The following is a 25,615-nucleotide window of genomic DNA, read 5'->3' as shown; positions in this document are numbered from 1 at the left end:
ATATTTCCAAAGCAACTGTTATCAACTATGCAGCAAAACTCTACATCCATGTCTGAGTGTATTTGAAAAGCCTGATAAGAAGAACTTGTTTATATTTGAGATTATGTTGTTGGGATGAAATCAAGGTTATCAAACATACATTTAGGGTTATTGTGGTGGTGGTTGGTTGGGAAGAGGTATGGTTACAGTTATTTTGTTTTCAACTGGATTTTAATTGAATATTTTTCAGGCAAATTCAATCTAAAACTGTTTGGAGCTCTAAAAATACAGTAAGCTATACATTTTAACATATAAATACAAGTGTATATTTTCAATGCGATTGCAGTGATTTGCTGCAATTCACAAGCACTCCCGTATACTTAGGCTATCCTATTCCCTGTAATGGAAGATGTAGCACTAGATGCACCTTTCTTTCTGCGCTGGAAACTGCCCTGCAGTTACTGGGAAACCCCACTTGTGCAGAAGCTCCAGAAGTGCACATGATGAACCATAAGAAAGGATCTTGATCTAAGCATTTGTTTCCCAATTAGATGCAGACTGACTGGATAAATTGTGATAGAGAAGCTGCTATTGTCCTGCCTTTGTCTGAGGATACTAGTGGCTTCCTAAGAACTTTCAGCGCCCTTAACAAATAACAGTTCCCAGGATTCTTTGGGGGAAGTCATGGCTGTTTAAACTGGTATAATACCACTCTAAATATACAGTGCAGATGGGGCCTCTGTCTTCATTTACAGAACCACCATTTTTAATCAACAATAAGGATACTCAACACATCATAGCTATGTAAAAATGATTGCCTAGAACATTAGAAAAAAATAAGATTAGAAATATACCTGATTACTTTTTAAAATTGTAGTGATTTTTGCCATGTTAATTTTTGTATTAATTTTATATGTGTTAATTAATAAAACATAGCAACATCCAGAAAGCTATTGCATATGACTCAAAGCAAGATGAGCAAATAGAAAGCCATGTCATTCAAATATTTTTATGAAAGAAACTATCTGTTATGTGACATTGACCTGTATTTCTATTTTGCAGTGTTTACTGCTGCTTAGCTTAGAAAAACTTTAACTAAAAAGGAATGAGTATTACTTCCCATTACTCCAAGTTACACAAATGGATCCTTGTATACTAGTGTTGCATGTAGAACCCTAAAGCTGCACAATCTACAGTCAAGATGAATTCCCATAATGTATTATCTATTCAATGCTGAGCTGGGCAAGTGTATTGGCAAGGCAGCGATGGCAATGGCTCACCTCTCTGAAATGGTTTCACCTCTCTGGAGAATGAGATGCTAATGTTCAATAACAAGATGAAGGTCTACCAGGCTGGCGTGTTGAGCACACTGCTTTATGGAAGTGACTTGTGGGCAACTTACAAGCATCAGGAGCGACACCTCAATGCCCAGAAGATTTTAGGCAGGATGCTATTTCAAATAAGGATGTGCTCTCCCAAGCCCACATTCCCAGGATGTTCATATTCCTGTCTTAGTGACGTCTCTGCTGGCTTGGTCATGTCCATGATGTCCAAGATTCCCAAGAATGTGCTCTACATGGAGCTGGCTTCAGGCACCAGGCCCATAGGCAGACTAACTTTGCATTACAGAGATGTCTGCACACATGACACGAAGGCTGGAAACATCAGCCCTGCCCTGTGGGAATCTCTTGCAGATGACCACAGTGCCTGGAGACAGACAGGTTGTGTATGTATAGCAGAGATCAGTGGAGGAATGACCGTTGGGAGGTGAACAGAGGGAAGAAATGCCATGGTGCACCTGCATAACTGGATGCCTTCATCTGCCCCAGCTGCAACCAAGCATCTCTCTCCCATATCGGTCTCTACAGCCACAGCAGGTGCTGCAACCTTCCAACAGTTTATCTCACTGCCAGAGGCACACTCCTCCATTATCTCCCAATGCCAACAACAACAACAACAACAACAGTCTATTTGATAATTGCCACTATTGCTTTGTAAGTTGAAACTAAGGTCTTAGGTCTCCTACCAAGTCATGCACTTGCTTAACAGTTCAAAGCAAGCAGCGGGTTGCTTTATCACCACACGAGCTGAATGTAAGACCTTGCCCCAAGTAACAAAAGGATATAAAGAAGCCACTTGCTCAGGCAAAGTCAACAGGAGTACATCTGCTGAGGGTCTTCTCTGACATCTGTAAAATTTCAAAACTAAATGAAGTTTTGAGTTTGCAACAGGAGAAAGGATCTGTCTGATATTCTTTTGATCCAAAAGGGAACAAATACCTGCTGATGTTTTTTTATATTTGCAGTGGGCTTGATTGCTTTCTGCTAGGACATTGCAGCAGAATCGTTAAGAATTCTGTTATAAGTGTAGCGCAGCCTTTACTGTGCCCATTAGCCATCACAGAAGAAGAATATGCAATAATTATGGTTTTCAGTATATTATATCCCAAGCTGTCTCATTAAACCCACAAACATGCTTTGATCAGGGGGGAAAACATTATGAAAGATGTTCATTCTATGCCACAAGACTAGCTCTTCAGATCCTGCCTATCACATCTTTCCTGATTGTGTGCATCTCTATGCACAAACAGGGGGGAGTTCAATGCTAATCTAAAATCATTGTTTGTTCATTAGTGACTATTTAACTCAATTTTGGAGTGTACTGTCACATTGTACACAATAATTTGCCAAAATGTGTATTTTATGTGTACTTCAGAACTTTCACACAAGAGCAAATATGACTAAAATGGTTTCTACTGGCCCATTTTAGCAAGGGGTGTCATACATACCGGTAATTAGAAGTGCACTCTCTTAAGTGCTCAACCACATATATTTATTGCAATTATTTTCAAGAACATCTGCACATACCGCTAAGCCAATCATTATACAACACTTCATAGAACTTAATAGCTCCAAGTCATCAAAAAGAAAAAATGGAGGATGACGCTGCATGAAAAGGAAGAGAACTACAATTCCAGCTGCCTAAAACTGGGCACACATTGAAATAATCACATAATTAAGAATGCAATGGAATACCTTCCATTTATCTCTAACAACTTATGTTGTTTCCATTGATCTCTCAAAGATGAGACATTATCAAATTCAGCAGTACATGGCTTAACATGCAAGAGCTTCAAAGGGACAAATTTCACATAGGACAAAATGGCGGAATTGTGGTTTGAACCACAAATTCTGCACCTGTGGTTTGGATTAATGCACATTAAAATGCAAAGTAAACATAATTTCCTCCACTAGCTACTTGAAGGTACACATGAGTAGTTTTTAAGACCTCTCTAGTCCTTTTCAGGCACAGAAAAGCATATGTGGGGGCTCAAACTGGATAGGGATGTGCCCATCCTACTACCCAGTTTGAGTCCATATATGGATGAATGGAGCTTCTGGAAAATTCAAATGTACAGGGACACAGATCTGAGCTTTACAGTTCAAAAGGATTGTGTGATTCATCTCTTGCTGAGCAGTAGGGATTCAGGCTGCTGAGGACTGACTTACATGTTTGAAAGTTCCATCAGTACTTGCATGCTAACTTGAGGTTTGAAGTGGTACAGTCCAGCAGGACTTGCCAGAGTCTGGAAATGGAATGGTTAACTCTTTGTAGTCCTTGATAAGATTTGGTAGTTTTGTCCGAAGTTAGTAACTTGCTTCTAAATATTTGCAACCCAAAAATTATGTGGGTCATCACTGGGATTTTTGGGTTATCACCTAGGTACCAATTTCCACTGAGAGGTGGTGTGTGTATGTGTCTCTGTGTGTGAGAGAAACACTAGTATTTTGTTGTGTTGTGTGTGTGTGTGTGTGTGTGTGTGTGTAGCATTCCCATATCTGAAAGCTAGACAATGCCAGAAAACATCAAATGAGAAAAGCTTTGCAGGTACAGGGGAAAGAGTATGAAGGAATGGAGGTGATAAGAGTGCTAAGGGCTAGTTGTGAAGTAAGGATGAATCAGTCAGCAGTCCACAAGCTAAAACTCAAAAGGTAAGAGCATCAGTAAAAACAGATAGCCAAAATAAAAATTATGCCTTTTGTTGTTATTTGTTATCTCAAAACTTCAAATACCGCAAAGGCCTTAACCCAGTCTCCATTTCATGCTGAGCACTGTAAGTGTCAGGGGTTCAGGAGCAGAGGCAAGGGCAAGGGAGGAAACAGAGAGCGAGGAGGAGGAGGCAGAAGAAAAGATGAGTGATGACGACGACCCGAGATCTCCGAGTCTTTCCAGTGAATCAGAAGATTCACAGAAAGGAGCACCAGTGGCCAGGGCAAGGGGGGAGCCTAGGGGGACACCCCAGGAAGAGAGAGCCAGAGGGGACTCAGAGGGGAGCAGTTGGAGATCGGGACCAGCGTCACCGCCAGAGAGCAGGGAAGAGGAAAGGGGCCAGGGATCAAGCGCTGGCAGCTCACAACAGGAGGGAGGGCACGAGTCAGGAGTGGCCACACCTCCATCAGGGAGCGAAGAAACGGTCAGACGGAAAGTGGAAGGTTGGGCGCGCGCGCCAAGTTCAAATGCACAGGGAAGTGACGCAGTAGGCAGCCCGGAGAGGGAGCCAGGTCCTAAAGCCCGGCGCAAGGAGACAGAAGGGTCCGGGGGGTCGGCGTCGGAGGAGTCCCGGAGGGAGGAGACCCCGGGGGGCAGAGGGACCCAGAGGAGAACAGTCAGGCGGAAAAGGTGGAGCAGGGCTAGGATATTAAGTTGGTGTACAGGAGGCGGGGACCCAGACAGAGCTTCGCCGATCTAACCATAAGACGTAGAGTTGCACGCAGCAGCTTGAGAATGGGAACTGTAACTCAATAAAGACTTTTACTTAATGATCGCTGGCTAGCGTGATCCTCTGTGAGCTAGGATCGGGGAGCAACTCTGACAGTAAGCTCTGTCTCCATAAATTGTGGGCATCTACGGCCTCACGGAGAGGAAAGAAAGCGGGTGCCTACTAGCGAGCTCACGAACGGCAGACAACATGACGGCTGAACAGCAGATAGCGGAACTCAGAGAAGCAGTGACACGACTGAATGCCGAGGCACTTGCATCCAGGAAGAGAGAGGAGGACGCAGCTGCCGCCTACAGGGATCTCCAGGTCAGGTTGGAAGTGCTTACTAAGCAAGGGCAACTGACACCCAAACCGGAGGGGATTGGGTTGGGGAGACGAACAGGCGGTCTGGTCTCTCACTTCGATGGGAATCTGCAACAGTACCCCAACTTTAGAGCAGATGTAATGTGTGCACTGCAACTGCTGAACAAAGACTTTAGAGATGAGCAAGAGAAAGTGGGATTCATCATGTCCCATTTGCATGGAGATGCTAAAGCATGGCTGCGCAATTTGTGGAGGGATAAGGATCCGGCGCTCCAAAATGCGGATGCCTTTATTAAAGCGATGGATGGGTGCTTTTTATCAAGCATTGACGTGGATCTTGCTCGGCAGCAGATACATGGACTGAAGCAAGGGAGGGCCAGCGTAAGGCAGTACCATGCCCGCTTTTTCGCTTTGGTCAGTGCCCTGGAATGGGACAGAGATTCGGCTCCTGTAAGAGACCTGTTTTGGGAGGGCTTGCACGGCTCGGTTAAAGATGAAATTGCGAGGGGGGAGAGACCCCGGACCACGCAGGAGATCGTTCAGAGGGCGCTGGCGGTGGGGGTGCGGCTGGAAGAACGTCCGTGGAGCAGGGACGAAGGGCGTGGAGGGCGCGAACCAGCCAGGGGCTCCTCCTTCCTTCCCAGAGAAGCAGCGCGTGCGCAATCCACGCCTCCGCCAGGAGGAGGGGCGGAACCTATGGAGGTTGGAAGTGCAAGGGCTCAGTCAGCAGCCAGAGCCCTGGCACCGGCAACAGTGAAAGCGAAGCCTCCTAGAGGGAACAGGAAGTGTTATATCTGCGATGATCCACAGCATATGGCGAAAGAGTGTCCCCGGAGGCTCCACAAGCACGCTGCAGCCTCAGCAATGGTAACTGCAGCAACGCAGCAAGGAGAACCACAGCAGGGAAACGACGCTGTCTGGCTGGAGGAAGAGGCACTGGGGCCCAGCCAGACGTGTCAGTGAAGCAGTCCCCAGAGATTTTACAGCCCATGGACCCCCTCCCGCCCAAGCCAGTAGTGAGGCTCACCGCATCGCTCCAGCTGCCCAATGGAATCACGATGGACGTGCCAATTACCATCGACTCAGGCAGCAATGCGGACTTTATGGGGCAGGACTTTGTCGACCGGCACGCCATACAGTTGCTGCCTGCCACGCTGCCCCTGCAGGTTGTCACGGTGGATGGCAGGGAGCTGCTAGGGGGGCAGGACAGCGCCAAGGTTCGAGCAGTGTTGGATTGGAAAAGCCCACACAACCGGAAGGAGGTCCAACGGTTTGTCGGCTTCGCGAACTTCTATCGCAAATTTATCAAAGGCTTTGCTATGCAGACGGCGGCCATCACAGACACGCTCAGCTCCAAGAAAAAGAAGTTCATCTGGACGGAGCAGGCGGAGCAGTCCTTTCAGGCACTCAAGCGGCTCTTCGCGTCGGAAGAGCAGCTGCTTCATGTCAACCCCAGCAGGCCGATGAGGGTGGAGACAGACGCCTCGGACAGAGCCGTGGGAGCAGTCCTGCTGCAGAAAGACCCGCAGGGGGTTTGGAGGCCGGGAGCGTTTTACTCCAGGAAGCTCAGCAAGTCCGAACAGAATTACACCATCTGGGACAGGGAGTTGCTGGCCATTCATGCAGCGTTCAAAGCGTGGCGGCACTTCCTGATCGGCGCCAAGCACACGGTGCAGGTCTGCACGGACCACAAAAATCTGGAGCACTGGCGCACGGCGCAGTTCCTGAACCAGAGGCAGATACGTTGGGCTGAGTTCTTTGCGAACTTCGACTTCCGAATAGAGTATGTCCCGGGGGACACCAACATCATGGCGGATGCTCTCTCCCGTAAGCCGCAGTATCTGGAGGAGGCAACGCCAGCGGCCGCCATGCACATCTTCGCACCAACAGTGTGGGCGTGCGCTGCGGCAACAGTGGACCTGGAGGCGGTGCGACGAGCGTTGCAGGATGACTCCTTCGCGCAAGCAAAGATGGCAGAGGTGCACAGGGGCACGGCAGCGACCGACGAGTTCCAGCTGCGAGATGGATTGCTCCTCCGTAAAGGGGCCGTCTACGTGCCAGGAGACGAACTTCGCGCCAAGGTACTGCAGCAGCTGCACGACGCGCCCACTGCCGGGCACTTTGGCAAGGAGAAGACGGTGGAATTGGTCGCCAGAGACTTCTGGTGGCCCGGAATGAGAGGGGAAGTCGCGGACTACGTGGCGAGGTGTGACACCTGCCAGAGGGCCAAACCAGTGCACAGACCGCCGGCCGGACTGTTGGAACCACTGCAAACTCCGTTCGAACCATGGGAGAGAGTGGCCCTGGACTTTGTCACGGATCTGCCCAGCTCGAGGGGCAAGACGGCCGTGCTGGTGGTGGTGGACTTGTTCTCCAAGATGGCACATTTCATTCCGTGTGCTAAGGTGGCCACGGCGGAACAAACCGCCAAACTGTTCATAGACCACGTGTTCAAGGTTCACGGTCTGCCGCGGTCTATTCTGTCCGACCGAGGGCGACAGTTCATCTCGAATTTCTGGCAGAAGCTGATGGGCTTCCTGAACGTCAAGATCAACCTGGCGTCGGCTAGACACCCGCAGACCAACGGGCAAGCGGAGCGGGTCAATGCCATCATGCAGCAGTACCTGAGATGTTATGCGAATCAACAGCCTGCGACGTGGGTGGATTACCTGCCTCTCGCCGAGTTCGCCTACAACAACACGAAGCACGTGTCCACGGGGGTCACGCCGTTCTTCGCCAACAACGGGAGGCACCCCAGAACCTTCCCGGGACTGGAAAGAATGGGGGAGGGGGAGCCGCAGACAGCAGATGCGTTCGCGTCAGAGTTGCAGGAGGTCCACGATCAGCTGCGGCGGCACCTGGAGCTGGCCAAACACACATACAAGGTACAAGCGGACAAACACAGAAGGGTTGGCGAAGAGATCCATGTGGGAGACTGGGTCTGGTTAGCAGCCCACGCAGTGCCGGCCAGGTCGTTGGCGAAGAAGAAACTAGGGCATAAGCAACTGGGGCCCTACCAAGTCGAAGAGCAGGTCAACCCGGTGGCTTTCAGGCTGGCGCTTCCGGAGGGTTCCAGGATGCATCCGGTGTTCCACAGATCGGTGCTCACTCCCTACAAGGCACCTCACAGATTTCAGGAACCAGGCACGGCACCAAGTCCACTCCGAGAGAGAACCGAGCAAGGGGGAGTGGCACAGGAGGAGCGCATCAACGAAGTCACAGAGATTTTGGACTCTAGATGGGGGGAAGAGGGGGTAGAATACTTTCTCGCCAAGGAGGGCACCCCGGCCAGTGCCAACAGCTGGGTGCCAGGCTACGCTCTAGACGAACCTCTGCTCAAAGAAGAGTTTCATGCCCTCTTCCCACACAGGCCCATGCCAGCTGATTTTTTCAACGACTGGCTTTTCACGCCCACGCTTTCAGCCAGCACGTTCCGGGGGTTCGACTCGGACCAGGAACCAACACGCGACGCACGTTCCCCGGAGGGGTCACCCTCGGGATCTGCCTCAGAACCCTCGTATTGGTGGGACGATAGACCAGAGGAGCAGTGGCACAGAAAGTGGCTGGAGGGTCCAGGACGAGCGACGCCCCCAGGAGGAAGCGAGGGAGAGACAGACATGGACGTTTTCGGGGACGACCCAGGTTTCGAGCACGGCGGCACAGAGATGGAAGCGGAGGTGACCGTCGTCGACGAGAGCAGGGAGGAAGAACCGGAAGACTTCAGATGGAGGCCCGCCACGGGAAGCGACCTGTACCCGACATTCGTCCCCCTGACACAGCAGCACCCAGCTCCCGCACCGGAAGGAGGGGAGGGGGGAAGAGGGGGCTTCGAGGGGGGGGATGGATGTCAGGGGTTCAGGAGCAGAGGCAAGGGCAAGGGAGGAAACAGAGAGCGAGGAGGAGGAGGCAGAAGAAAAGATGAGTGATGATGACGACCCGAGATCTCTGAGTCTTTCCAGTGAATCAGAAGATTCACAGAAAGGAGCACCAGTGGCCAGGGCAAGGGGGGAGCCTAGGGGGACACCCCAGGAAGAGAGAGCCAGAGGGGACTCAGAGGGGAGCAGTTGGAGATCGGGACCAGCGTCACCGCCAGAGAGCAGGGAAGAGGAAGGGGGCCAGGGATCAAGCGCTGGCAGCTCACAACAGGAGGGAGAGCACGAGTCAGGAGTGGCCACACCTCCATCAGGGAGCGAAGAAACGGTCAGACGGAAAGTGGAAGGTTGGGCGCGCGCGCCAAGTTCAAATGCACAGGGAAGTGACGCAGTAGGCAGCCCGGAGAGGGAGCCAGGTCCTAAAGCCCGGCGCAAGGAGACAGAAGGGTCCGGGGGGTCGGCGTCGGAGGAGTCCCGGAGGGAGGAGACCCCGGGGGGCAGAGGGACCCAGAGGAGAACAGTCAGGCGGAAAAGGTGGAGCAGGGCTAGGATATTAAGTTGGTGTACAGGAGGCGGGGACCCAGACAGAGCTTCGCCGATCTAACCATAAGACGTAGAGTTGCACGCAGCAGCTTGAGAATGGGAACTGTAACTCAATAAAGACTTTTACTTAATGATCGCTGGCTAGCGTGATCCTCTGTGAGCTAGGATCGGGGAGCAACTCTGACAGTAAGATATCCCTAATCATCAACTGAACTCCTTGATCTCCCTTCCTCATAAACCACTTGCTTTGGAATATAGTGATATTTAATAGGAAGAAAGCAATAACATACGCAAATAGAAAAGCCCAAAGGAGAGTAATGGATATTTAGCCACAAGGGGTCACCAACATTTCTTTTGTGAACAAAATCAAATCTATTAACATAACGAAAGTTACATGAGACTTTAAAGAGGTCCTTTCTCCTCAAAACATCAAGAAGTTTAAAAATTGTCACAGGACTTTTTAAAAATGTGTCTATAAAGCAGAGTAACAAAGGCCAACTTGCGAGAGAATGGCTTGGCCTTTTCTCCTCATTTCCCATGTATCGGTGCCCTTTTGAAAGCTGCAGAGATTGGCATTTCAACATCACAGTATTGATGACAATATGCCTGCTGCCATGCTATGCAAAAAGGCAGCAGGGAATGCAAACACAGGCTTGTCTCTGAAGCCTGTTCTGTGCTCAGATGGCAATATGGTTGATCAGATATAGCCAATGATAGCCATGTATCTCCAGGTCGTAGGACTTGTTAGGCCTAAGCTACGTAAACTGTTCACCATGTGATAAAGCCATCCTTGGACCACACCACTTCAGACTACAGCTCATGTTAATGAATGCACCCTAGTTGTGGTTGTTATTTTTTTAAAGTTCAACACTGGGGCTTTAAACCAGTCCCATATCAAACTGTTATCCATTTGTTTTGGTATTCTCTTCTTGTAATATGACCAGAAAGCACTCACTTGAGAAGATGGAAGAGATCTTTGAGCTCATGTAGTCCAATCCCAAGTTCACAACAGGATTTATAATGCAGGTTGCAACTACTGCATCCCAGACAGATGGCTGTCTAGAGTGAAGGAAAGCCCACTATCTCCCAAGGCAGTATGTTCTGCTGTCAGGCAGCTCTTACCATTAGGAAGTTTCGTTCAATATTCAGCCCAAATCTGCTTGCCTGTGATTTCCACCTATTGGTTCTAACCCTGCCCTCTGAAGCAACAGAGGACAAGTCTACTCAATCAAAGAGTCAGGCTTTTGACAGTCGCTTAACACTCCAACAGCTGTGAAACAATCTGCCATCTAGACTAGCCTGTGCAACTATCACGCCATGCCCAGAGCAGTAGAAGGCTGGTCTATGTGGATTTTCAAATAGGGTTGTGCCAGATATTTGTTTTGCCGGTTATGTTTGTTTAAAAAAGGCTTCCAAGTCAACAACAGAATTGTCTGGTGTTGTGATCGCTGTGTGTTTCCTCCAGACCAATTAGCACCATGTTTTTGCATTATTGAAGGTCAGAGGATTAATGTGTTTTATCTACACGAACATTTTAAAAAGCTAATTAACAATCCTCGGGTTCATTTTGTGTTGAAGAGTGAAACATTCAGTATTAGTTTACACTGCAGGAAATGAGAGCGAATAGAACGAAGACTGGAATAGAGTAAATACGAATGCAAATACGTCTCGCATTTAGAGGGATTTGGTTCCGTGATGCACCATGGATGAAAGAGCCCTATTTCTGAATTGGCAGAAATCTAAATATGTATTTGGCAATTAGAGGAACCTTTTAATGAGCCTGCAAAACAGTGACCTTTAAATACAGAAAACCAGAAGGCTGTATACAGAGAGGTTTTGAAAGGGTGTTGGCAAACCATTTTCTTTTCTTAAAAAAAATATATTTTAGGTGACTGCCTGTCAAAATAGTCTTATATTTTCCAAGGAAAGATGGCTAATGTATGAAATGCAAGAACTCATAGAAGCAACCAGCATATGTGAAATTTGGCAGGGCAGATAGCAGAAGAGGAGCAAGAAAGCTGTTATAATTGACTCCTGTCTTCACATATCTCAACCCTGGGAAAGAAATCAGTATTTTCTAACTGAGCGCCATCTCTTTCCTTTCATAGATTTTCTGTCTGTAGATGTCTCTGCCTTCTCAAAGCTAGTCTGTAACAACTTATGCTTTCCTCCCCTCACTTATATGAAAGCTCTTTCCTGCTTATTTCCCCAGCTGTTCCCCCAGCAGAGTCTCCCCACTTCGCTCTTTACCTCCTTTGACCCCTATCTAGTATTCCAAGTCTAACACACTCCTGTGTTTGTGCCCTGGAAATTCAAGACCTCCTCCATTCCTTCCATCACACAGGTTTCGGTTACTGCTAGTTTTTGCTTTGATAATAGTGCACAATCAATATTAAAGAGAACTCCTGCCAAGGGAGGCATTAGGGTAAAAAGTCTCCACAAAGAGACACAGCATCGCCTTCCTTTAGTTTTTTTCTTTAGCACAGATGTTGAACTGAAGGAGGTCCTCCTTTCAGCAAGCTGCATTTTTATTATTTTATTATCAGGTTCTGCCTGCAAAATGCTATATGAGGGATTTAAAAAAAGAAAACAACTGGGAAATCGGTAGATATTTGTGAATGCAAGTGATATATATTTCATCAGTCCCATATTCAATCATTCATTCTCTCTCATCCTCCTCACAATAAAGCACAAAGGCTGCACACCTACACACACTTACTCATGAGTAAGCCTCACTGAAATTAGTGGGTGTAACACAGAGCGAATAAACACACTATTTAAAGACTTGAGGCATTACCTATAAAAGTAACTTAAACACATGAGGAAGCCAGTGGAGATGAGTGTGAAAGATCCTAGGGATGTAGGACAATTCCAACAAAGATGAGAAATTAAGCAGAAATTCCTGGAGTTTACAGGTTCATCTGTGATCGGAAATGGAAATCAACTGAGCAAATACAATTGGTGTTTGTTCACATCGTTGGCTTTTAGAAGTTCACAAATGATGCATACTTAATGGTTTTTTTTACATTGTTTAGACGTTTCCTTTATATTTAATTATATATTTATATTTATATTTAAATAAGTGTAAATTATGTAATGTGTGTTGCATAGCTGACAGCATGACAGAAACATAATATTTGGCAGATTATTATTTGATGTATAATTTGACAGAAACCAAACTGCAACAGAATGGAAACATATTAAATATATTAAAATGTCATGCATTAAAAGCTTATCTCTTTGACATCTGATGGGAGGGCATTCCACAGGGCGGGCACCACTACTGAGAAGGCCCTCTGCCTGGTTCCCTGTAGCTTTGCTTCTCGCAGTGAGGGAACCGCCAGAAGGCCCTGGGCACTGGACCTCAGTGTCCTGGCAGAAAGATGGGGGTGGAGACGCTCCTTCAGGTATACTGGACTGAGGCCGTTTAGGGCAACTGAAAGGCAACTGAAATGATGACAAAAGGGAGAGGAGCTAGTGTGCTTCTCCCCATTGCCTTGCTACTGAGACTGCCTTGATTCAATCTTATTCCCTATGCTACTTAACATCTATATGGTTTTTTTTGCTTTTATGTTGTAAACCACCCTGTGATCTTCAGATGAAGGACGGTATAGAAATTTAAGTGACAATGTTAATAATAAAAATAAGATGGTGATGAAGAAGAGGATGAAGCCACTCGTTCTGTCACTAAGGGATTTGGGGGATGAGGTATTATTAATATGTGCGCTCTAATCCCCCCCCTACCATCTGAATCATATGTAGAAATAGAGTGTAGACAGTATTGGGCAAGATGGGCCAATGGTCTCATTAGGCTCAGTTTAAGGCAGCTTTCTATGTTCCTATATTCCTAACTCTTCTTTACATAAGTTGTGTGCAGATGACTCAATGGGGACAAATCAATGTGCATGTGTCTGAGACCATGCCCTTGGCCTCCTGCCCAGCCTCCATAATTAGATTTGATCTTCTTCACAGACCCCCAAATTGATTTACCAGCATGAGTTGACTGCTCCGGATAATATGTGCTGATTTCTTTCCTTTGGCAAAATCGTTTCAACAACCCATGATAAATAAATAAAAACTGTTAAACACACACAAAAAAATATATTCTGAAATATGTACCACAGACTCACAACTTGAATTCAGCTTTACGTGCTTGGCTTATAATAAATATAGTAATGATAATAATAAGTGGGATGGCATCTGCGAAGGGGAAAAAATGGCAATTTCACCATCCATTGCACTCACCTTGGGAGAGTATCTGGCGGTGCAAGTATTCAGTGGCACAGGTATGAGCAGTCAGAGGTTCTGAGAGAGTCTGTTTTGACTATACACAATTTTGGCTTTAACCCCCATGCAAGTTGAGAGTTGACTGTATATCAGCCATTAAATACACAGACAAAGTATCAGTCCCAACAAATACTTTGATTTAGCAACTGTTGCGAAAAGCCACAGGTCACGACACAATTAGAGTGTGGACAATGGCCTAACAAACCTTATTCCAACTAAGACACTTCACTCTGGCTACTCTGTTATCCTTATATAACCCTTCCATCTTGATTGGGTCACATCTTACCATGTCCCCCACTCTTATGATTAGTAGTTCTTTCATCTCTGTCTGCCTTTCTAACATATACACCAGGAGATGTCAAATTCCCCAGGTCTTAGTCATATAAGCACAACAGAATGTTGGGACAGTGGGGTGAAGTATTGATAACCAATAGGGGGGGGGGAGAGAGAGAGAGAGAGAATATCTTTGTATTCAAATCACTGAGAAAACAATGACCTCTGGTTTTGAACTGGTCCACAACCAAAGGGATGTAAACAAATAATTATTTAGCAGTGCTGCCCTCCAAGGGGCATACACCAGAATAAGACAAGCACTGAAGAAGTTTTAACGAGCTTCTAAGGTGAAATTCCTGTCAGAAGCAGCGTTTATACTTCTGTGTTTGACAGATTGCGTTCCTTTGTTTTTAGCAAAATGCTGCAAATAAAAACCAACAATTTATCTAAAAGAATCCCACAAACCATCTCAGGAAATGAGACCTAGTTGCTATGACCACACATTAAAAAGTGCAGTTTGTACTGCATTATCTGAAGGGTAAATGTGGCAAGAATTATTGCTGTATCAAATCAACAAAACAGAGAGAATTTTTTTAAAGTGTGACATATATGCAGCATGTATACCTAGAATATATATATATTAAAACTACAGTTTATTAAATTAAGAAAAACACAGATCTGTAGGGGTGGCTTATATTGTGTTATGGCAGATTCTTTTGGAAAGTGAGTCATAAACTGTTAGTAACTAGACAGATGAATACTTTTACTTTGTATTGCATAATTCTCTTCAAGTGGAATATGAAGGGCGAAAACTGCATTCTTACATAATATGCAGTCTTAAATACAACAAATTGTGAAATGCTGATTGTGATGATCCATTTTAAAAAGGCAGTACAGAATTGGAAAGGTACATTTTCTAAGTACTCGTTTGAAAAAAAATATTGTGAAGCAGATTAGAGAAACAAACTAATACACCACTTCTACATCTAATTAACTATGAAAACTCATACCATCGTAGGCAAGTAATCCTGAGCACATGTACTAAGGAGTAAGACTCCATGAGGAAAGTAGTGCCTACTTTTGATTAAAGGTGTCTGGGATTTCTCTGTTGCTGCTTTCACAGAACACACAGAAGTAACTTTTGAATTTTGGGTACCTATTTAATGGTATTTTTATCCCACTACTTTCATTCAGATTTTCCTGGGAAGTTGCCAATCTGCCACAGCCTCATGGGAGAACCAAGGGACGCAGCTACACTCAGTTAATTAATGTATATTGTTATAACTGCATTAAAAACTTGTGACACCAGATAGCGCTGTGGAACAGTCAAAATTAGCCTATGGGATTTTATATTATGAGCTTTATGACGTATCTTCCTGTAACGTTTTTTTAAAAAATACATGTCTAGATTTAGCCAAGGTCTTTCACTTTGAGCAAGGGCCTATTATTCCTTTTTCAGACTTGTGCCTTTCAGAAGCACATAGGTGTGTGCATTGGTTAGATGTGGCTGAAACAGCTAGATAGTAGCACTTGCATTTAATATAGCTGTTTTCTGCATTCAGTTCATTGACTGCTATTTGTATGGATTATAGTAAAATGCATTCTCCACGTCACTTTTGTTAAGAACTCTTATTATTTATGGCACCACAGTGTTTTGCTTCTTGCTGCTAGACTTACATAATTCCCAGTATAATATTTCTAGTAAGTCTCAACGAAAACATTACTATTTATTGATGTGAGCGTGCATTTAGAAAGGCAATCCAAAGGGATGATTCACAACTAATTCATATGTGGGTACAACTGTTGGAATCAAGAGACCAAGTTGTGGCCTTTGCATGGTTCCCTAGTGCAGCTGTTCCAAAGTCAACAGTTTGATGAATGCAGCTTAGTAAGTAAGCATTATAGTCCCCGGCATACTTTTCAAAGATATTTTAATCATGGGGAGGGAGGATCTCTGTACCAAGTGATTTTGCATAGGCCAGACTGAAATGGTTCACTGGGAACTTTTCCAGTGAATTTGGGAGATTCAGGGATGGATAAAACGTCTAGAAGGAAATGGGATTGTTTTGAAGAACCACTTCAAACTGCTGCAATCAGCAACCAGGTAGGCTGTCATATTTTCCCAGCAGAGGCAGTTTCAGTGTAGCACAACTGGTTCCATCGCACTGGGCAATGTGCTGCAGGGGGTGCCACAACAATACTGTAGAACATAGTGTGAGAGGTGGGGGGGGTTTGCCAAATTTTAGCACTATACAGGGTGCTGCTGAAATCCAAGAGCCCAAAGTCCACCACTACTTCCAGAATGCTTCACATGCAACAACGCTCTGTCATAATGTGGCATCACTAACTCAGGTACTGTTAGAGAAAATAGATGGTGGCTGTCACTGTTACCCAGGAAGTCTTTTTGGACAATTCTGTAAGGTTAGGAGAGAGTTTCTAGATTTCAACGACAGCCTTTATGATTTTTAGCAGGATAAGGGTTAAATGGCTGTAGCAATGGTTTCAGTGGCATTTGTTTTTAGTGCTAATGTATTTTAAATGTTCCAGGTAACATCCAGCTGCATGGTTTTCAAATACTACATTTTGAGAGGCCTGAGCCTTTGTTGAGTTAAAACTCCAAATAAATGGAAGAACAAACAGCTCACAGTGCTAAACTCCTTTGCATGTAAATAAATATACTTCCCCCGCTTAATGAAACTTAAATCTGGGTAAATCATGTCTAATACTGAAGCTTATTATTGCTTAAGTGCAAGCACACTGTCATTTTTATTTTAGTTTTTTGCTTGTAAATCACAGCCATAGGCTTAGTAGCTATGGAGAGGCTGAATTAATTTGTCACGATTTTGGACTGGTGTGGAAAAAAAGAGCTTCAGTTCCACATAGGCAAACCAATTTTTATATATGCCTAGTAGCCATATTGTTATAAATTATATTATACTATAATATCTACATATGACATTTACATAATGTTACAAAAGCCGTTTCTCAATTAAATTTTTTGCCTTCTGGAATTTAAAATGCACTTTCAATAACATCCTTCTTTGTGCAACGAGCATGAGCTTATATCAACATATTGTAATGACTGGGAATGAATTTGTGTAGACACTCCCCAAATCTCCATAAGAGATCAGCTGCTGCAGGTATGAATGGCTTCCCCATTTATTGCAACACTGAAGGTAGCTCTGTGCATTTTTGGGGGGATACACATAGGAGGCTGACTCCAATTCTGCACTGAACAAGGAAGTTCTTAAGAATGCAAGAACTCTGCTGGTTCAGACCAGAGCCCATCTAGTTCATCATTCTGTTACCACAGTGGCCAACCAGTTGTCTATGAGAAGTCCACAATCAGTACATGAACACACTAAAACTGTCCTGCTTGTGTTGCCCAGCAACTGCTTTTTGGAGGCATGCTGCTTCTAATATACCGTAGTACTGGAGATTAATAGTAGCTAGTGGCTGTTGATAGCCTTATTCTTCCTGAATGTATCTGAACCTCTTCCACAATCATCCGAGTTGGTGGCCATTACAACATCCTGAAGCAGCAGAAGGAGCAACTGATGCAGTACTGCCTGAGCTTTTATCTTAGCTGAGAACATCTCCTTTGGGGGGATTTAGATCCAGTCCTGAGATGACTTTTTACACACATAAATTGAATTAGACTATGAAACCTTTGCTTTGGCAACTCACTCAAGGTTGGTAACACCAGTTTACCCCCAAAAACTTGCTGATTGGAAGATTGGAGGTTCGAATCCGCATGATGGGGTGAATTCCTGTTGCTCTGTCCCAGCATCTGTCAACCTAGCAGTTCGAAAGCACACCAGTGCAACTAGATAATAGGTACTGCTGCAGCAGGAAGGTAAACAGCATTTCCGTGCGCTCTGGCTTGCGTCATGGTGTTCCGTTGTGCCGGAAGCAGTTTAGTCATGCTGGCCACATGACCCAGAAAGCTGAACAAATGCTGGTACCCTCAGCCTGAAGCGAGATGAGCGCCACACCCCAAAGTTGCCTTTGACTGGACTTAACTGTCCAGGGGTCCTTTACCTTTTAAATCTGTGAGCACAAACATTCACATCTATTTCCTTCGGTTCATTAGGTAACTACGTATGTTGGTTGGTATTGTGCTCATAGTTATTCTTACGTAGGACTTGGCTTTTACGCTCATTATTTCATCTAAAGAACTGCCTGCATATATCACTCTCCTAATAGAAATCTTCAACTGACACCTAGAAGTTATTTGTTTTACTGATTGCAAGCCTAAGGAGACCTGCTCTGTAGATGCAGAGGGTGTAGCAATTTTAAAATATTTAATACTATAAAACAAAATAAAGAACATATTAAAATGCAGATTAGCTATAAAGCAGAAAACTAGATAAAAGTGAGAAGCCTTTCTGTCAAAAAACACTGAATTCATAACATTTAAAAAATCAGAATTTAATGAGCCCATAATTTACATACCTACCTAATTTAAACTTTTAATGTCTAAAAATGTACACATATAATAATGGGATTTCAGAGAAGAGAGTGACAGATTGATATTTCTTACCTGCTTTTTTAACTTCAGGGACAGCTGTCTTCTCAGGAGCTTTCTTTCTTTCCTCTTTTTTTTCTAAAAAATAATTAAAAGGAAGCCATTTTCTATGCTAGAAATATGAATCACACACTTCAATGTGCATTCAACCTAGCACAAGGAAGAAAATGTGACATTCTCTGATCTAAATAGCTTCTCCCCAACTATTTTAGTTTCCTAGTCATAGAACAAGGTTCCCAATCCAGATCCCTCTGGGTCAAACTAGGGCCCTATCTGCACTATATATTTAAAGCAGTATCATACCACTTTAAATAATCATGGCTTCTGCCAAAGGAGCCCAGGAACTGTAGTTTGTTATGGGTTCCCAGAGTTGTTATGATTAGGAGACCCTTCTCCCCTCAGAGCCTCAGTTCTCAGATTTCCTTGGAAAGGGGGTCAATTTTTAAACCACTCTGTAAATTGTAGCTCTGTAAAGGGAATAAGGGTCTCCAAACAACTCTCACCACCCTTAACATACTATAGTTCCCAGAATTCTTTGGGGAAGCCATGACTTGTGTGGTACTGCTCTAACTGCAGAGTGCTACATGGGGCCTAGATATCAGGGCACTTTGGGCAGGAGGTGGGCAAACTGGGGAGGCTCTGAAAACAATGCCTTGGTCCTTGGAGGGGCTGACACCCTTTATTCATTTTGGGTGGACCAGATAATTAAAGTTCTCCTTAGGTCCCTCTCCATTCACTCTCTTTCCCACCCTCCCAGTCCTTTTCTGATAGATGGGGAGGAGGGCAAAGAGGCAGTCATCACTATGGGTTAGATGTGCAGCACATTTTTCAGTCCATCCCCCAATGGGCTTCAAACACAATCACAAACCCAGGCTTGTGCCCTGCTGATGGGAGCATATTCAATATATTGCGTGGGTACATTAAGCATTGAGAGGTTTCATCTACACTCATCCAGGCTGCCCTTTTCACTTTAAAAAATCAGATTTCTACCCCCTGATTTATATATGATTGGGCAGACCCAGTTTAAATAAATTATTCTACCACCATCTTGCCTAGTTTGACTTTAAGTGTGCCTCAACACACACATGAAGAAGGTGGGCATCCCTTATAGCAATCCCTCATCCTTATTTGATGACAATGAAATTAAGAGGACACTTTATTAATTTGGAATATCGGAATGATAAAATGGAGAGTACGAAGGCGTACAAGGCAAGACATTAGACCAAATGTCATGAAATGGGAACTGAAGAAGAACAGAGGCTCGGAGACTCTGAATTTGGGACTGATATCTTTTGTCATTCCGTAAGGGAAAATGAAGGTTATAACATAGCTAGGAACAGTTTAACTAGCAGAGCTACCTTTAGCGGGATCCTGGAATATTCCCCTGAAAGTAGTATTGTACCTCATTTTATATACGTCTATACCAATATTTGCATGGCAGAGAAGTAACACCCCCACCATTTTGTCCACAAAAACAGCTGACTGGGCTTCTTCAACAAAAAAGGGGACAGAAATCACTCAACAAACATGACTTTTCTGTGCAAGCAAGAATATATTGTACAGCAGGGGTCAGCATACTTTTTCAGCACGGTGCCGGTCCACTGTCCCTTAGACCTTGTGGGGGGGCTGGACTATATTTTTTGGGGGGAGGGGAATGACCCAGGAGCACCACGAGCCCCGATGGCTGCTTACTTGTATCTTGCGAGCAGCAGGGGCTGGAACGAGGAGGAACGATGAGCGGTACGCAAAAGGGCTCCAGAGAGGGGCTGCTTAAAATGGTGGCTGCTCAAGCACTGCTGCTGCTGGCACCATCAAAGCACAGCCCTCTTCCTCCTCTATGCAGGGCAGGGAGAAGCCAGGAGGAGGGAGGGAGGAGGCACTGCCACCACTGCTGAGGGAGAGAGTGGGAAAGAATGTGCGTGCTGGTGATTCACGTGGCGATTCCCGGACCGTCCGCAAGCCAGATCCAGAAGGCAATTGGGCCTGATCTGGCCTGTGGTCCTTAGTTTGCTGACCCATGTCGTACAGTATGCTATTGCTGTCGTGAACACACCCACCCCAGCTATAACTGGTTGAATAATATAATATAAAACAAGCACCTTCAAATAGCCCACCTTTTGGTTTAATTTCAGAAACAACCTTCTTCTCATGGGTTACCACCTCCTTTTCTTTTTCTACTTCTAAGAGACAAATAAAAAGATGGCTTTGTGTCATAAGGAGCCCATGTACCATTTTTGGTTTCATAAAAGTTAGACAAATACGTCATTAGGAGCAAAGGGGATGGAATGTGTGTGTGTGTGTGTGTGTGTGTGTGTATGAGACAGACAGAGAGAGAGAGAGAGAGAGCGCTTCTGTATTCCACCCCAAGGCTCACTGGTGCTCATGCATATGTAGTGCTAAACCATGGTTTCTTATTGCATCTTGGTTCCAAGTAATGTGTTTGTTTATTTTGAAATGTATATCCTGCTTTTCTTTATAAAACAAATGCAAAACAGCTTACAAAAAGTTTGCAGAATACATAAAGCCCAGTAAAACAGTCCAAATCACTCAATATTTAAAGGCCTTAATGCCAGGTAGATGTACAGTACATTCCCAGGCAATACTACACAATTAAGTCAGCACTATACCCAAATTGCTTCCACATCCTTCGTTCTTTATGGGTGAAATTCAGCTGTGTCGATCTGTCAGCAGAATTGACACCATTGTCAGAGCAAATTCCCTCCCCAGCCTCACTGTACACCCCAAAATCTGCCCCAGAGGGCTTGAGGGAGCTATGGAGAAGATTTGGGGCATGGGGCTAGGTGTGGCAAATACAATGGGATGCTGCCACAAAGCTGCCCTCCCAACACTGGCATTGCTGTCATTTACCTGGATGGTGCAGGAGCAGGTCAGTGGTGAGGTCAGCATTGCACCTGTACATCGATGGGAGCACCAGATTGCCTCTGCTAGTCCACCCAAAAAGGCCTGACCTCACCACCACACCACCCACCCTATTCAGGTAAGTGGCAGCAATGCTGGGGTCAACAAGGTAGCTCCATTGCATTTCCCCTGCATGGGGGGGGGCAGGGGGAGGACAGGAAGGGGCTAAAGTGACTGCTTATCTGAATCCATCCAACGAGGCAAGTATCCATCATACAAATTCAGTTCAGTAATGATCTAGCAATGTCATACTTGTGCAGATAGCTTACCTTTCTTTTTAATTTCAGGAATAACTTTCTTTTCATGTGTTACCTTTTTCTTTTCTTCCACTTCTAAAACATGAATCAAAAGGTGATGATTTGGCTTTGCATCTTATGGAATTACAGTAGGCAGAGTTCTTTGAACATCAGGTCAATTAATTGCCACATCTTAAAACCAGAAACACCCTACCTTTTGTTTTAACTTCAGGAATAGCTTTCTTCTGTTGAACCACTTTTTTCGCTTTTTCTTCTCCTAAGGAATAAATGAAAAAGGCACTGTTTCACTGTGCAAGTCTCACTTAAAATGTATAGATCTTTTATTTTGAGGATCAGTTTCCACACTTGAGGAAAAATAAGAACTTAACAGGACCCAGAAAGAATGCAAAGGTAGCAAATGTTGCCTGGCCAAGTTGATAGCACATATCAACACAAGGGCAAGATTCAACTAGGTTGTTGCATGTGTGGAATCTGCTTGTGCCATGGAACCTTTCCGCATTCTATTCCCTGTGTCCCCTGAATCTGCTCTGAAGGGTTGGGGGAAACTCCAGAACAGGCTTAGGGAGCATTTGTGGGGCCTGCAGAGGTGGAAAGGGTGGGAAAGTCTTGTGCACAAGCAGACTTTTATCCCCATGTGCATACCCACTAAGAACTACATTGAATTCCAGCCAATATATGCCAGGGCTGCAATTCAGTGAGGCATTTCCCTATTCATTTTAATGGGGGAAGGAGATGCCTGCATCCCCTTGCATTGGCCAATCTGCTTCTTCCCTTGAATTTAATAGGACAGGGCAAGATGTCCAAATGAGAATATGCATGGGGAGCTCTGAATCAGGTTGTGTATCCCCGGTGCTTTTTTTCTGGGAGGACGCAGGAGTATATATACCCCTAAACATTTTGTGAATCTAAGTTTGGCCTCAATATGAGTAGGAAAATTAGAGTAACCCTAAGCACTTGTATTCCAATAGGTTCATTTATTGTTCAGGTAAGCAGTCATTTACCATGTAATCTTATTGGAGCAACACTAGACTAGCAACACCTGCAATTTTTGAAAGTAGAAGATATTTATTTTGCATTGTCCCCCTGCTCCCACCCTTGAATGAGTTTGATGAAGAATGTGTGTGAGCTCCTGACTCAAGCTTAGTAAACCGTAGCATCTGGAGTGGTCGCTGACACATTGCCAACAAATTATAGATAAAAGAGACACAAATTTACATTAAAATGACTTATGTATATGTATAGGTGTAAATTAAGAAATATTTACTATCCTTTTAAAGAGAAATCTAGTATAGCTCACTGCAGTGAGAAAGATATGGACGGTAACCTGTGTGTCTACTGAGACTGCTGTCTGAATACTAGTGGTTGAAAACGTAAAACACCTCCTCTCCTCCCCTTCTATGGTTCTTTAGCTTTCAAACTGGGCTTGGACTGGCCAGCCCTTAAAATAGAGTCAAATGTCTTCAGACGGTAGAGGACTATACCCTGTAAAATAGTATACATGCCACCCAGTCTGTGCCAGAGTTTTACACCACTGGGCTGCAGATGGTACTTATATAATTGGATGCTCCCATACCATTTTTAAAAAACCCTACATATAGAAAAACTAGGTGTCAAGATATAGACTAGGCCAGATTCCTTCTCCCGGACGCCTGATTTCCTATGTGAATTTGTGTTGGGATAGTGATGGTGTGGAGGCATTGAAGCTGTCATGACTGAAATAATACACTTTAAGCCCTGTTCATGCAACTGAATATGTGGGAAGAGGAGCATGGGAATGCAGGAGGAAGTCCTGCCCCTGAATCTATTCACATCCATTCAATTAATCATGTGAACAGGCCCAGTGTAGGTTAACACAGAGATAATCAGAAACCCTGGTGGGTTTTTTTGTCTTCTCTCTCTCTCTCTCTCTCTGCCATGTGCCTACTCAAATGAACAAGAATATGCACATAAGGTTTTTGCAGGGTTTTTATCTGTATGTGTAATACAGTGCAAACCAACATAGAAATACCAACCCAGCAAAAAAAGGGGGGGCGTTAGATCCATATTTTCATTTTGGGGTGTGATGGCCTGTCTAGAGTAGCATAAGAAGGTGGCACAAGTGGCTGCAGGGAGTGGGGAAGAGAAAGCAGCAAATATTCTCATCCTCCTTCCTCCGCAAGGGAACCTCCACTGGATCGCAGTGCCTTCCATGAATGGAAGAAGCCCTTTGCCAGATGGCCAATTTGGATCCAATCCAGTGTCTCCAATAAAACAAACAGAATCTACATGCTCTCAGTATGCATTAGGATTTATTCCTGTGAGCAATTAATGATGTACAGGTCAAGAACTGAGCTTGCTGTTGAATTCCTTCTTTATTCATACACACATGTAGTGTATCTAGACTAGTCATATGAAGAGAGCTTCACTGAGAACTAGTTATCACTGATAACCTAAAAACAAAAGAAAACAACAATTTATACTACTTACTTATTGGCTTTGTAGTTGTCACATTAGGTTTTCCAACTGCGTGAGCAAAATAATATAAATATTATTTTTTAAAAAAATATATAGTTAAACCAAGGAATAGAAATAATAAATTACAAAGGCTGAAAAAGCACAGCGTGTGCTTAGAAGCTCTAGCAAATGTGATAGAGATTATTATAAAACAGATATTTTCTCAAGAGCTAGAAACCACATAGTCATTTTGCATATTGCTTCCATAAATATAAGCAAAAACTATAGGGGAGGGTAAGGGAGTGTTTAGAAACTTGACAGAATTTGCTCGAAAACCAAATTGAATCTGCCTGTATGACAAACAATACAGTTCTGTGATATCTAAAATGCAATGGTATCTCCATTAAACTGTTTAGTCACATGAGTAACTCCATCTTAGACCATTTTTCTTTTCACTCCACAGTGCATGGGCCAACTCAGGTTGATCAATTCAATCCACCGCAAGTATATCTACAAGACAGATATATTCTGCATGTAAAAAGGATACTGCTTGGATTAAAAGTCCTCAGATCTAGCACCTTGGTATAAACCCATGTCCTTCAGAAAAGGGCCATCGCTCTGTGGCAGACCAACGCAGAAGGTCCTAGGTTTTAACCCTGGCATCTCCAGATACCTCTGGGAAAAGATTCCTGTCTGAAATGCTGGAGGGCTGCTGTGAGTCAGTATAGACAATACTGAGCTAGGTGGGCAAATGCTCTTGAGTATAAGGCAGTTTCTTACATACACATGCTTGTTAAGGAATGCTTAATATTATAAGCTCTGACTGTTTATGAACACCTGTTTATAAAATGTAATGTTTCCCCTTGTACAGTACGTCCAACAGCCGATCTGTACTATTAGACTTAACAGCAACTACCATCTGTTCTGTGTATGACTGGATTTTTGCCAAGGCCTACTTCCCCCTGCAGCTCCCATGTTGCCTTCCATCCTGTTCTAGAAGATGCCTCTTCTGAACCATAAGTCCTTCCATGTGTGCAAGGACACCAGTTGGATTCCACCCTGTCTATATAGTGTCCTTACATAAATTAGTCACTATATGGAACTGGACTTAAGTTATATCTGGATGGTGTGTTCTGTAAGCTTTCATAGACCACTCCAAATACATTGGCAGTCCCAGGAACTTCTTAAGCTTATTCAAAGAAACATGATGTTTGGAGTAAGAAATATTATGCAATAGGCACTGATGTGGGAAGATTTAAAAACAAAGCACGGAAGTATGATCTTTGGAAGTGTGGGAGAAATGTATTCAGCATTTGATGGGAACAGGGAATTTTAAGAAGGGCATATCGTGTTTTCTTACAAGCAAGTAGGCTGAAAAGAACTCATTCCAAGGTAAGTGTACATAGGATTTGCAATTACATGTCTAGCCTCTTTTCGGAAT

General features: G+C 44.4%; 1 protein-coding gene across 9 annotated transcripts in view; it reads right to left on the bottom strand.

Annotated features, from left to right (window-relative positions):
• TRDN (triadin) overlaps positions 1-25,615 on the bottom strand; it is a 203,476-nt gene that overhangs the window by 55,656 nt on the left and 122,205 nt on the right. For all 9 annotated transcript variants that reach the window (XM_082216111.1, XM_082216106.1, XM_082216112.1 and 6 more), the window contains 5 exons: positions 24,208-24,243; positions 21,935-21,997; positions 21,754-21,816; positions 20,680-20,745; positions 18,581-18,643 (listed from right to left, as the gene is read on the bottom strand). In XM_082216111.1, coding sequence (XP_082072237.1) covers positions 18,581-18,643; positions 20,680-20,745; positions 21,754-21,816; positions 21,935-21,997; positions 24,208-24,243 — 291 coding nt within the window. The remainder of the gene's footprint in view (positions 1-18,580; positions 18,644-20,679; positions 20,746-21,753; positions 21,817-21,934; positions 21,998-24,207; positions 24,244-25,615) is intronic.

The sequence above is a fragment of the Podarcis vaucheri genome (assembly GCF_965113315.1).
Source record: "Podarcis vaucheri genome assembly, chromosome: 3".
Classification (NCBI taxonomy): Eukaryota; Metazoa; Chordata; class Lepidosauria; order Squamata; family Lacertidae; genus Podarcis; species Podarcis vaucheri.
Note: the sequence above shows the minus strand (reverse complement) of the source record. Positions and strands in the feature narration are given on the sequence as shown.